Source organism: Hemibagrus wyckioides, linkage group LG25 (assembly GCF_019097595.1).
Source record: "Hemibagrus wyckioides isolate EC202008001 linkage group LG25, SWU_Hwy_1.0, whole genome shotgun sequence".
Lineage (NCBI taxonomy): Eukaryota > Metazoa > Chordata > Actinopteri > Siluriformes > Bagridae > Hemibagrus > Hemibagrus wyckioides.
In genome coordinates, this window is record NC_080734.1 from 8142412 (window position 1) to 8157063 (window position 14652).

Here is a 14652-nt window from a genome sequence, read left to right on the forward strand (position 1 = left end):
TAGCGTAGTGGTTGAGGTCACTATGTTGGTGCAGAGTGAAAGTTTCACACGTTGCTAAGCAACATACAGTATGTTTGTGCCGGAACATTGATATCCAACATACAGAAGGTGCTGCAGATACACTGCATGTGAATGGGGGTGTTTTTATGCGAGTCTGGGTTCATGGCAGACTCTTCTTTCATTTCCTACACACAACTTTTAATTCAATTGAATTCAATTTATTTCTGTGACGCTCTTAAAAATGGACATTGTCTCAAAGCAGCTTCACAGAAGTATAGAAATGGAGAAGGAAAAGAAATTATGAAGTTTAAAGTAAAGTAACTATTTTATCCCTAATGAGCAAGCTTGAGGTGATGGCGGTGAGGAAAAACTCGCTGAAATGATATGAGGAAGAAACCTTGAGAGGAACCGGGTTTCAGAAGGGAATCTCATCCTCATTTAGGTGTCACTGGACAGTAAATGTACTGTAAATGTAAATAATGTCCTTTCTATGGCAGCAGCCAAGGGCTTATGAGGAACTATTAGGTCAGTATAGTTTCTGAGTTTTATTCCTTTTAATCCTACCTGCATTAATGCCTTACTCCCAAAAATGAAAGAACTTACAGCTGTGAATTCTCATCCAGAAACATGAAGACAGATAGTTTGTGGTACCTGACAATTGTTAGTACCTCAGTAAGCTTGACTAAATAAAGCTAGTACAAAAACATACATGTAACAAGTAAGTCAAACAGTTTTTACACTATTATTATTATTTGATAATTAAAATTGTTTTTTGATCAGTTTTCGATACCACTTATCCCACACAGAGACTTGGGGCAGAAGACATTGCGGGACACAATGGCAAACATACACCCTCACACACTTATTCACACACTATGGACAATTTGGAAATGCTAAACAGCCTATAACACACATGTCTTGCGTATTAACTGGGGCAGGAAACTGGAGTACTTGGAGGAAAACCAGAAGGAGATGAAGAACATGCAAAATCAGGACGTAGACAAGATTCAAACTCCCAAACCGAGGTACGAGGCAAAAGTGCTAACCACTAAGCCATTATTTATTTTCATTTTCATTGTCTGTACCACTTATCCGATCTATACCGGTCACGGGGAGCCTCTCAGGTGTCATCAGGCATCAAGGCAGGATACACCCTGGACGGAGTGCCAACCCGTCACAGGGCACGCACACACACTCACTCACTACGGGCAATTTAGAGATTCCAATCAGCCTAGAAGCATGTCTTTGGACTGTGGAGGACCATGGAGGTGTGAGGTGAACATGCTAACCACTAAGCCACCGTGCCACCACTAAGCCATTATACCACTGTAAAATTTTATACTGATTTAGGGAAAAAAATTTAATACAATTATTAAACTTTATCATTTTTATTTTGAATTTTTATATTGTTGAATGGACTATACAAAAAAATAATTGAATTGGATTAATAATAATTATACACTATTACTAATCTGCCTTTAAATACTAACGATACTAGATATACATTATTTCTGCTAGCGGTTCTCATCAGAATGCACACTCACAAGCGGTTATTACACAGCCACAAAAGGCGAACCATAAACAACCCCCACAAATGTCATTTAAACACAGGGTCTGTATCATGGGATTAAAGGTTATTGTTTAAAGACGTCTACAGGATACACAGCTCGGTATCCACTTATCCTGATAATGAAACATACCTTAGCGCTGAGTGATGGAGACATGTCGGTGTAGCCTGAAGGTTTTGTGACATGGAGATAATGGTATCCACCTGGTAGCTTTGCACCTGTCAATAAAAAGCACAATGAGGGAAGGTGAATAAACTACTTCATTTCGTGACACGTTTTAAAGCGGTTATGAAAGATTCTCAGGCCTAACATGAGGGATGGTTAATTTAATGATAGTGATACTGTTAACAGCAAGGGATAAACAATGATGTGGAATGCTTTTACAGGAAAATAATCAATGATGGGATGGAACAGAGCAGTTCCAATGTGTTTTATTCCTCTTATACAACAGCCATTGCTTGATGACTGCATTCAATAAAGAAATCACCTCATAGTTTTTAATCAGTTTATAGATACATTAACACTGTAGTATGTCTAAAAAAGTTATTATCACTTGTTTTAGCAGCTAGATAGTAAACATGCACCTTGACATGTCTAATATGTAAATGAACTCTTTCCAATATATTATCATTTCATATTATAGTTTTCTGGGACAGATGCTCCACATAAACGAATGTTTTCTGTGAGGAGATCTTTACAGATTTTTTTGGAAGGAGTCTCCAGTGTTGACGCTTCATAACAGATGAAGTTAAAGCTGTACGTTTTTACAGACGGGAATGACTTCAGCACGGAGAACTTTCTCAGCAATGTGATGACCTAAATTCTTTGGTCTAATTTACTTTAAGGGAGAGAAAAAAGGAAGAAAGATTTCTGCTTGTATAATGTGCCATTGGTTGATAAAGGAACATTGTTAGCAATGCTGAATTGTGGTGGTTTAAGAGGAATAACCTACTTTGGGATGTTTTGTTAAAGGAAAATAATCTGTAACTCCATTTGGTGTCAGGAACCTGTCATTGTTTTCTAACAACAGTATATAGTGATGATTCAAGTATATCTCACAAGTAAAAAAAAATCAATCAGTCAACAATTAACACTTAAAAATGCACCTAGATAAAGTAAGTAACATAGGTAAGTGTACCGAAGTGTATATAACACATTGCCAGACCATATTTCTATACATTCCACTTTGTAAGTCTCTTACAATAGAATTTATCCTCCTCAATGACAAAAAAAAATAACATGGCCTCTTGCTGTAAGTACAATATAGTGCATTTAACAACCCCGCTTAAATAACTCAAGGTAATTCCACCTATTGATGCATGGCAAATGTGAGTGCTTTCTTTGTCAGTAATCCTCTTCCAATGACCTCGTTCACAAACGGACTAAGCAAACACACCACAGTACACAGCTTTGTCTGGATCATCTGTGCTCACAGCTCAGCTCTGTAAAGAAATGAGCAGCTGAATATCCCTCAGATTCCACCAAAGGGAGGGAAAAAAGAAGCAAATAGAAAGTTCTGGAAATCCACTCATCTACACTCAGCGTATACACATTGCGTTATAAACCCAGGTGTAAGTGGAAAATGTATTACTATTATTATTATTATTATTATTATTATACAGAAAAAGTGGTTCACACCTTACCACAACATATTATTAATTTGGTAAAATTAGCTACTAAAGGGACTTGCCTGTTATCTTAGGCTGCTTGTAGATGGGGATGAGTCGATCAGCATCTGGTGCAGGTTTGGCTGGTGGATCCAGTGTTGGGTCGAATATGTGCAGCAACATGGATGCCAGCTCCTGGCCCACCTCCTTGGAGTTAAAGAATGAGTGGGACCACTGATCAGCATAGCAGCGACGAGATAACTTTGTTAAAGGTCCAGCAGCATGGATTTTGCAGTCGTTTGTATGGTAGGTGGAGTCGATTACCAGCCGACCATCGAACAATAGATAGGAACTGTTTATGGCTTTGAACGAATCATAGTCCACACCTTTACAGGAGAAGTTAAAGAAGACCTGAAAAGGTAAAGTTTTCATATGAGAAGCATTTAAGGAAAAAAAAGATATTTGTCTATAACTGCTGCTCTTGAAGTGTTACAGGGCAGCATAGCATACTTGGAGGAAAGCGCTATTCCACATACATCTAACAGAATTATATATATAATATATATATATTATATAGCAATATATTATTATATTGGTCTAACAGAATCCTAAGATTAGATATTAACAGTGTGATTGACAAAGTAGAATTGACAGAGTTTCTTTCCTTTCGTTTAGCGTAAATGTTCAGTGATGAAAGAAGGAAAGAAAGAAAGAAAGAAAGAAAGAAAGAAAGAAAGAAAGAAAGAAAGAAAGAAAGAAAGAAAGAAAGAAAGAAAGAAAGAAAGAAAGAAAGAAAGAAAGATGTGTTACTCACCGCACATTCCAGTCTGAGGGGCGGGCCATCTGTTGTAAATGAGACAGATGTGAGTGGCTCAAGGTGCTGTCCATCATTCATCTGAGCCAGCAGGCAGTTATGATGGACCCAAACATCCTTTTTCTCCAGAGCCGTCCTCACTGCCTGATACACGGTCAGGTTTTGGAAACTTTTGGAAGCTGCAGTCTGATGGACCACATGAATGCGGGCTCCTGTTACCCCCAAATTCAGGAGTGTCTCCACACAGGTGTAGACATCTATGGTGTCCCCGTAAACCACAGCGTTACCTGAAGAATAAGAACGTACAAGCTCAACTTTATCTTTATCACAAACCAACAATTCATATCAGCATCTCTTCTGATTATGTTGAAATTCCATCATATAAATGCTTCTGTAACAATAATGAATTACACTAGGAACAATAGGAATGATTACAATGATAACACATTAGAACTTGTTAATATAATGTATCTATTAATTAATTAAATAATTAACAGACACCATCAGATCTGCGAATTCAGTAGTAGAAGACAAAATATCAAATAAAAAATACTAATGAAAATAAAATGTTAACAAACAGAATAGTCCAAATTGTAGAAATTTCCAAAAGGTAAAACATAGATTTGTCTCCATTCCCCCCCCCCCTGTTTTCTCTCTAGTACAGTCTTGACCAGTCTCTCCTCTATCAAGTTTTGCTTTTTAGAACATGGATGGCTGTGTCATCATCAGAATTCAAACTCATGATTTCCAAATGATAGGGTGAAATCCTTTTCTGTTGTGACTTTTGGGAATAAAGTTGGCTTGCTTTAATTATCAGCTAAGTAAAGTGTTAATTATAAATTAATTATAAATATCTGTTGAAGTAAGAACAGCTCTCTCTACTGGATTGTACAGCAGAGTGGACTACGGACCATACAGAAGGCAGAGGTTGTGGGATCTCTGTCCAGGGTGCTGAAACAGTGATAGATTAGTGGTAGTGGTGTAACGATGAGGCAATTCAATTGATGCATTGATTTTTTTATTTTTTATTTTTTTTCACCATTTTATTATTGTTATTATTATTTTTTAAAGGTACAAGCAACCGGTGTGTAAAAAATAATTTATATTTTAAACTGATGTGTAAATTGGCCCTTAAAATTTTAAATAGTCAATCTCTATGTCATCATCTTTCAATAATTAGTAGGCCTACTTCAGATTGAACAGATATTGTCCAATACTTAATTGTTGACTTATCAATTAAAATTGCATTATACTTGAGCAGAGTCAAACCAGAGCCTTAAAAATATATATAAAGGTGAACCGTATGGTGTTGAAGCCTGAGGTTTACAGCCCTAATCAGTGGTACAGTTGATAGCATGTAGTGATTTATATTTTTATTGTCTATAGATTGTGAAAGCCAATGATCACAATACATCAACATCATCATCATCATCATCATCGTAGGATCATGGTGTCTGTTAAGTTGTTTGGTTAGACAGCTAGAACCTAATTATATTTTATATTTTGTCCAAATAAAATCAATTTTGTTTGTAATTACCTGGGAAAAACACGAAGCTAAAACCTGTGAATGCACTGAACTAATTTACCTGTTGAAATAATATACATAATACATACTGTACATGTGGAACAGGCCACTTGGGGTATTTTATAAACTATTAATTAATTAATTTACTTACTTATCGTAAAGTGAATGTTTATAATGGTTACAAATAACCTTTGGCCTTATACAGAGCAACAAAAGTATTTTAAAGTCACGTGGACTATTAATATCATAAGTCTTAATACTCTTCTGGCAGGTAATATAGCCAGAAAAGCACACAGACAGCACTTTTTTTAAGTGCTATTTTAAGTACATATAGGTCTTAAGACATTGTTGGAAGGCAGTCAGTCACTCAACTGTTTTGGACATTGAGGGTTAATTTAAACACCCGTACAGCAACATACACCGGCATTACAATAGATCTATTTGTTACAGCCCAAACCTCTTGACTAGGGCATAAAACGTCAACTAAAGGGTCTAGAAAAGTCCTATTGCCCCCTCTCCCTCCACAGACACTTGTGGATGAATTAAATTAAGACACTATTCCACTGCTCTGTGATAGAATTAAATAAATATCTACCTATATATATTTTAATTAGAACAAATAAATTATAATTCAAAAGCAGTGTCCGACAAAACAAATGCAAACATCCATCATGTCAAGCTGATACTGTTTGCATTGGGATGGCATAATTTGCACTCACTCATAATTGTGCTACTTCCAAGATTATTAGAGGATCCTGTCATTAGTAAATATAATAGGCCCAATCAGACATTGTTTGTATCACTGGCTCTCTCCTCGCTCTCTTCACAGAGTAAGATTAATTCTAAAGCCCTCCTGATATTAATATCATCCCCTAAATAGATGAAGGAGGCCGACCCACATCTGACAGATGAAAGATTTCACTCTGACTAATTAGCTCGTCATTACAGCCTAGCAGTTAGAGCAGGAGTCCATGTAGGTATAATGGAGCAATCGTAAATTAGAAGTAAATACTGATCCTGAATCAGCTTCAATGACACAATGTATCTTAGGATACATTTTCAGACCTCTCTGACACACACATGGGCCATGGATTAGAGTCACAGAATGCTAACTTACCTTCTTGCTGGACAAAGTTCTCCATAAGCCAGTGGTAGGCCTGAGTGCAGTCCTGCTGGTCATTCAGAGTAAAGAGGTTGGAGGGGATGTGACCGGTATATCTGCTTTTGTGTTGCTCTGGCACAGAGCTGGTGGAGGACCATGTAGTGATGTCTACTCCAGTAGGACAAAGCATCTAACAAAAATATATAAATAATTTAAATATAATTTGAATATTTAATTTGTTTAATCAAACTCAATCTGCTTTTTTATGAAGCTCAGGTTTTTTAAATAAATCCTTCTTAATGTGCTGATAATTGAAATGATGGGTTTATATTAATAAGTATTAATATGTTATAAATCTATGGAGACTAATCTGCCATTTGTATTAACACTGTGTGAATACAGTTTGGTCATACTATCTGTCACCTGGTATTGCTGCCCAGTGCAGAGGATGAGATGATCATAGGGAACGCGGTGATCTCCGTTGACTTGTACACATGTCATTCTCCTGTCTATAGCTGTCATCTTGCCCTTTATCACATTGACCCAGGAGTGCAATGAGAGCTGAGCATGATCTCGCTTGCTGTAGCAATGACTGCAGAGAAGTCACAACTAAGCCTTTCTTATTGCTCCTTATTTACACTGCATGAATAGTCAAATTCATAAGTCAGGCAAACAAATTGTATTTATGATCATATCCAAAAGGACAGACGGAAAACAAAAAAAATGGCAGGAATGCAGAGGGCTAGGAATGAGGATCTGGGAAGGAAGAAATGTAGTGACTAGGAACATTACTTTCTAAAAAAAGTCAGATAATTAAAGACAAAGGTCCTCAACTTCTTAAATACAGCACTGACTGGCAATGTGTTGAAAGGAGTGAAGTAATAAAATTTCATTAGACATGGCCAATTGATGACTGTTTCCAATGGCCAATTGATGACTCCTTAAAAATAAAATAAAATAAAATAAAATAAAATAAAATAAAATAAAATAAAATAAAATAAAATAAAATAAAATAAAATAAAATAAAATAACACTGGCCATGAAAGATTTTGTGCCAGTAAAATCCTAAAATCCACATAATGAAATTAAATGGTAATAAAAATCTTATCCCAGACACATAAGATCAAGAGATTTTTGATAAGCTTTTTCTGTGTAATTATGTTCTAGCTAATTAAGCTTACCTTGTAGCTAGAAAGCTCATGTTGTCAGTGCTGAGGTGTTTAGGTAAGCCATGAGGAGAGATGAGAGTCAGGTTGTTGAACTGCAGGTGAGGGCTGCAATGAGGAACACATGGAAATGTAATTTGGGGCAGATATTGAACCACCCAACAGTGTGGGCTGGTTGACTACATTTGGGGTAAAGGGGAATTGGTTTAGTTTTGATTTTGTTTTTCATATACTTTTAACTAGTCGCTGAATCTTTTTTTTTTTTGCAAGGCTGTACTTTATTAAAATCATTGAATAAAAAAATAATGCTATTAACTCATAAAGCACTTTTTAAAATAACATTTTTAGCCTGGAACAATTTAGAGCGATTTTGTTCATGTCTTTTTCATTTCTGTTCCCAGTAACATTTCTAATCCCTGCTTATAATTTAATTGTCAGTAATTTACTGTAAAATCTAAAGGAAATGGTTACCTGGCTATTGTATATCGTTTTTGTTTAATGACATGACAACTACTTACTAACAGCAGAAAAAAATAATCGAATTAATATGTGGCCTGTAAAGTAAAACATTACCTTTTTACCTTTGTTTGCATTCTCACCAGACTGCAGAACTATTTTTGTGACTGAAATACCATCTGTTTTCACTACGAACGAATAAAAAAGAAGGCCTGACCCTGCACTGTGCTTTGTTGAATATAATGCTTTCATATAGATGCCTCGTAAATGAAGATGTATTTGTAAAGTGGATTTTGTCCATTTACGGTAATCAGCCTTTCTGCTTTTTTTTTTCCTCCATGAAGAATGCCACTGAAAGCAGGGACATGAGCATGAGGACAGCAGTGATAACCGCACACCATTAGAGGTGGAACAAAAGGCTGTGGGGTGTGTGAGGTTATTCTGTGAATGCTAGAGGGGCAGATGCAGTCCACTACTGACATCCCTCCATTTCCCCTGCTGCATTGGCATACATTAAAGTGCTTTCTTCACCAAGCATCACGGTAAAAGCCCTTCCTTTGTTTTCTCTTTTTTTTTTTTACTCTCCGCTGCGTGTTTTGTCCCCCTCCCTGAGGCCGCGTTTACCCTCAGGAGTGTAAAAAGGTCCCTTGTCATGTAAATGGCCTGTTGTGTGTGTGCAAGAGCGACATTATCGCAGTGTGTGTGTGCGGCTCTGCAGGCCTGGAGATCGTCAGTGTTGATCTGAGACACAAAAAGTGGACACAGGAACACTTTGCTCTCAGACCTCTGCTCTGGATTAGATAATTTCTGAGCGATTGGGAAAGACAGGAAGACAGTACACCAGAACTATAGTCTTATTTGATGTATGGGGGCAATGTCCATCAAAACATACAGTTATTGTGTCTGGAAATACATGATGCCATTTGGATGTCTGATGTTGTTCATTACAAAGCTTTGTACTTTGGCACTTCAAAGTAATAACAAACCCAAACACCATGTTAAACAGTTCTGTTTATTGTCTAGGAGTAAGTATGTTTTCTGTTCCATCTGGAGAATTAAACACACCCCCACACATCATGTCTGCTAACAGAAAAACACTAAATATACACCAATATTATGTACTGTGTAAAGGACTTTTTTGTTGCCGGTACTCGAACCTTTGGCACCGCTATACTGAAGCCGCAATTTTATTATTTGCCTCAAGACTATGACTAAAGGTACATGAACAGTTTTGAACTACAATCCCTATCTTACGCAGGCCCAGATAAGCAATCAACATAACTGAATAACGAATGTTACCTTTTTGCTAAACATTAATTTAAAGTAGGACCTCCCTTTCCTCTGTTATTTTTTTCCTACCTTTCCTGCCATTTTTAGATACCGAAAAGAACATGACTGTCACCTTGATTTATGAATATGAATGTACTTTTTTTCTTTCCTTCCTTCTCATATCTTGGAAGACTACCTGCTTAACACTTTTCTTTTTTCCTCAACATAAAAATAATAACAACACTTCATGCAAGTGAAGTGTGAATGAATTATGAATTCATTTCATTAATTTGTGTGTGAGTTAATATGAATCGCGAGTGGTGGAAAATGAATTGGAAGTAGACTGTGTTTTTCAGGGGGTTTTTTTGTTGCCTTGTTTTTTATGTGGAGAAACAACCTTAGATGTTAATGCACCAGCTTGGTTAAAGATTACATGTAATCTGGATTATATAATCTAATTACAAAAGTCAAGTACTAATCAAAGAAGGGCACATTAAAATGAATGTAATCTGATTAGTTACTTATAGATTATATTTTTGACATCAGTGAATCCTATTTTTATTAATATGTAATTTACTAAGTGCAACATAAACTGCTCAGAGAATAAGATTACTTGGTATTCTCTATTACTTATACTATATCTCAGTCTTATTTATGAGTGCCTGTGATTGAACTAGGTCAAGTTTCATCTTTCCTTTCAGTAGACCAGGATGTCTGATCTTCAGATCAAGTCAAGATACTATGGTCATTTCAACTGTAAACAACTAGTGCAGTAAAATGAAACAACGTTCCTCCAGGAAAATTACAGGAAGCAATACAGAAAATGCAAGTGTGTAAAGAGTGCAAGACGGTACAACTTGACAAGGGACAGTAAAATGTTGTGGATGTAAACATAAAAGTCTAATTTGCAGTTTGGGTTCAGGTTTTAAGTCCAATCAAACAGGAGCCACACCTGATTGGTTGTGGAAAGTATGGCTCCTGCTTGATTGAAATGAACATCCGCATACACACCAGTTCTTTGCTGATAAGATCGGACACCCCTGCATTAGATCTAATCCTGCCAGCTATCTGTTTAATGCTACATGGTGATACACCTTTTAGGTAAATGTAGGGCTGTACTTAAAAATGTCAAATCCAAGACAAAGACCAGGACTAGCTGAGATCGAGTCAAGAGTGGGTCTTAATAGGGTTGAGGAAGTCAGGATCAATTCCAAATGGAAGACTGTGTCGAGATCAAGAGTGAAAACTTCAGCCAAGCTTTTAATTCAATTGGCTCCATTCATGCATTAAACCAATAATTAGATTATGTTGTGTAAACGAAGACATTATTTCTTGTCAAATTTTCTTTATTACAAAATCATTCTTATTTATTTATTTTATTTTATTATATTATTATTATTATTATTATTATTATTATTGCATACTGTGGGTCAAAACCAAGATCATATAAAGCAAGAGCAATGCCCAAAAGACTAAAACACGTTCAAATGCAAATAAACCTAAGATAAGTTCAGGTCAATACAAAAAATTTTATCTTGACTTCAGTCTTGAGAAATCCCCTGATTTACAATGTTGCACACTTAAACAAATAAAACCTCAATTAAACAAATGATAATAAGAACAAGAAAACAAAAGCCATGTTGTTGATGAAAAAACTACAAGCAAAGAATTTATGCTGGGCTTTGAGGATTCAGACCAAAGTCAGGAAAAGTCAAGGTCATTGTTTTCCATGCAGGCAGCATAGTGCTACAGCAGGTTGTGTTTCTGCCTCATAGCTCCAAGGTCCTGAGTTTGATCCTGAGTGTGTTCTTCACATGTCCATGTGGGTTTCCAAAAAAAAATTGAACTGGTTTCTCAGGGTTGTGAATGAGATTATGAAAACTTGTGTACCTGAACTAGGAGGGTGTCCCCTTCACAAGGTGAATTCCCCCTTTATGCTTCAGACTCTGAATCCATCCCCAAGTGGTTAATAAAGAATGAATTTAAGGTAATGTGACATAGAGCTTGGCATTTCAAAAGAGTTGTCTGAAAACCTTATTTGACATTCAGTTGGTTCCATTTTTTGTATCATATTAATGTGTCAATACTCCTTCAATAGCAAAAAATGAAAAAAGAAAAACAACAAAAGTTCAAAAAATGAGCAATGGCTTTGCTGTGTTAATCTCAGTCCTGGCTGTAAAGCTGAAGGGCAGAAGCATTACAGTCACTGCTCCTCGGCACAATACCATCCTGTGTTTTTTTTTTCCATCTTATCAGTGACACACAGGCCACCATTGTGGCCGAGCTCAGACCTCCGGGGCTCAGAGGACAAGCAGGGGAACCCATGAATCTTTATCTGTCCCTGCTGCTACTGCTCATGACCCCTTCATAGTGACTGATGGAGAGGAGGGGACAAGGGGGAGTGAGGGGGATGAAGCTTTGGGTTTAGGAGATAAGAGCTCGGCCACCCCCGTCGCTTACACGTCCCGAGCCGCCATCACTTTTAGTGGACACTAACTGCCTCATTAGTCAAGTCATTAGTGACAGCAAACACCGATCGCCTGACAGGAGAACAGTGGAGCGGCTAATTAAAGGGCTAGCGCCCGTGCGAAAGCTGCCAACCTCAAGCAGCTGCATGCCCACTGAGCCTGCCAATGCCGCAAGAGTTAACATGGGAACACACACACACACACACACATAGAGACACACACATTCAAGCTGACCTCTTGTTGCCAGGTAGTTATCTGCTTTTAGGGAAACGATAACGGCTCTAAAATGCACCTTTTGTTTGGCTGAACGTTGTGTGCAAACATGAAGCATTTATATGACTGTCCTATAAAAATGTCCCTAGATTGGAATCTTTCAATAAATGGACAATACACAGCATACCTTGTCACTGCTGTGCAATACGAACCGTTAAAGCTATGAAAAAAATTAATCACAGGCTTCAAGCATACAATCACGGGCTTTGAAGTACAAATACAACTCAATCTCGGAGCATGACAGAGGCACTAATTGCCTTGGTGAAAAAGCCATGTTGAGATGAGTATTAGCGTATAAGCCTCTAAGCTCATATTTCAGGCAATCAATGTCTGTCCCAAATCCCTGGAGTCACTTCCACTAATTATAATCACCCCAAAGATGACATGCTATGCTGTTTTCTCTCCTCTCACAAAAACCTTGCTGTTAGTCTTTCTGATGAAAATAATGAATGCTCTTGAGGGCTTTAGCATTATTTGTTTCTTTTTGATTGAAGTGGGGTGTCTGCTTAAAATGACAGCTCAGGCAAAAAAATAAATAAATAAGGAAAAGAGATAAAGCCTGATTTCAATCAATTTATGACATGTTTGGTGTCTAGAGCTATGAGATTGGTGTTGCCCGCAAGTAAAGGTAACACAGACCTGCCACAATGCACTTGAGCTGTTCGGTATCTTAAGTAGACTTAATGATAAAGTATCTGACACTCTTGTCTATTACAAATGGCTAAAAGTGCATAACAGATCTGAAAACAGCAAAATACAGCAGATATGTATTTATAACACTTCTCGAAAATCTTGAAAACTGTATAGTTTTGTATAATATATAGCTGCGTTTATGTGTGGATTTAGGTTTCATATTTAAATTTCTATAAACTTGTAGATTTGATGCAGAGCCTCAGTGATTTGTCTGATTCATTATGAACCATCCTTACCAGAATGTTAGCGCTTCCAGAAAGGCCAAGCCCGTGTCCGAGGCTCCTACCACCACAATCTTGGCATTGATGTTAACTTTGTTCTCCATCGTGAGCTTCCGGTTAATGTGATTCAGTGCATAGGGGACCTGGTGAAGACAGACGGGAGTAAGAAGCAGCCTACATGTGTGACAGCTCTATTAAGGCACATATGCATAACAAGGCCAGCTAAATTGCCGCAATGGTCCATCTTTCACTTAACCAACAAATTCCAGCTAAGGGAAATTACTGCATTCTTAAAAGCTATACTGATTACCTGCACACATTTTGTGAGAGTCTCCCAGTCCCTAATGATAATGGTCTAATGGAATGGACCAGTCCATACCGTGCATTTCGCAAAGCACTTACACACCAAAAAAGTAAGAAGCTGTCAAATGTAATAAATTGAAATTCCCTAATGCTTCAAAAGGTCCACGCTGGTAATAAAAATGGAGGAAAAATTGTTATGCTTTTCTGATGTAGACTACTCACTCGTTCTGCTTTTCTTCTAACATTTGTAAAGATTTAACATGTACAATACGCCAGTGGCATTTGAATCCATTTGAACTGTCAAACCCTCCCAATCATTTCCATCCCTAATCTCCGGCTCTAATTGGTCCTTAAGCAAGGATAATTTGAAGGATTGCTCCTGTAGTACACCTTGTCTGATTGAGGATGGGTGCAGAGAAGAGAGAGAAACGTACTAAAACAGACGATGACAATTTTTCATCACAACATAAGGCAATGTAGCTGATTGCACACTCGTCAGTATTTGACCCTCTTATTCCTCTGCAAAATCCCATAATCAATGAGTGAGTTTCAAGGGCTTTATGAAATGCCTAACTGAAGTGAAAAATAAAACCCACAAGGTTAACCTTGTCTGAAATCACTTTTCTGATCATCTAAGAGTTGAAACACTGTAAACACACCCACTATGTTACATATATAATATATTGATTTTTTCTCCTACAAAAGTTTCCCCTTTGACATTTTTGAATCGGTTTTATTTATTGCAAAAAACATTACTTTTTAGTCATGTATATTCATTTAGGGATATTCATTAGTTTTAAGCTATCGTAGGCTAATATCCTTTAGATTAATGGCTGCTAATAAAAATAAATTGCTTATGAAAATGAATTATTGAAAATTTGTTCATGTCTGAGACTATCCAAGCACACCTTCTGACCAATCAGATAGGAGCGTTTAATGGTGATGGGCTATTACTATACTAATAAACTGATTAAGAAAACCATGTTATATAGCAAGGTGAAGTTTTCTATTAGGAAAGGGACATTTAAATGGTTATAGATGAAGGCTCCAGTGTCAGCGCCTTTAAATGATTAGTATGTTTTCCACCACAGAAGAAGAATTTTCAGAATAGATAACTTTGTGCTTTCCAGGTTCTCAGTACAATGAAAAAAGCCCCATTTTTGTTTTTGCCTAATTACTTTGAAAAG

The 14652-nt window shown here is 37.0% G+C and overlaps 1 protein-coding gene across 1 annotated transcript in view; it reads right to left on the minus strand.

The window, feature by feature from the left end:
* cfap61 (cilia and flagella associated protein 61) overlaps positions 1-14652 on the minus strand; it is a 38909-nt gene that overhangs the window by 4534 nt on the left and 19723 nt on the right. Inside the window, exons 16-22 of the mRNA XM_058379670.1 lie at positions 13178-13305; positions 7798-7890; positions 7040-7208; positions 6632-6806; positions 3990-4276; positions 3259-3586; positions 1701-1786 (exon numbers count right to left, since the gene is read on the minus strand). Of these exons, the coding sequence (XP_058235653.1) occupies positions 1701-1786; positions 3259-3586; positions 3990-4276; positions 6632-6806; positions 7040-7208; positions 7798-7890; positions 13178-13305 (1266 nt within the window). The remainder of the gene's footprint in view (positions 1-1700; positions 1787-3258; positions 3587-3989; positions 4277-6631; positions 6807-7039; positions 7209-7797; positions 7891-13177; positions 13306-14652) is intronic.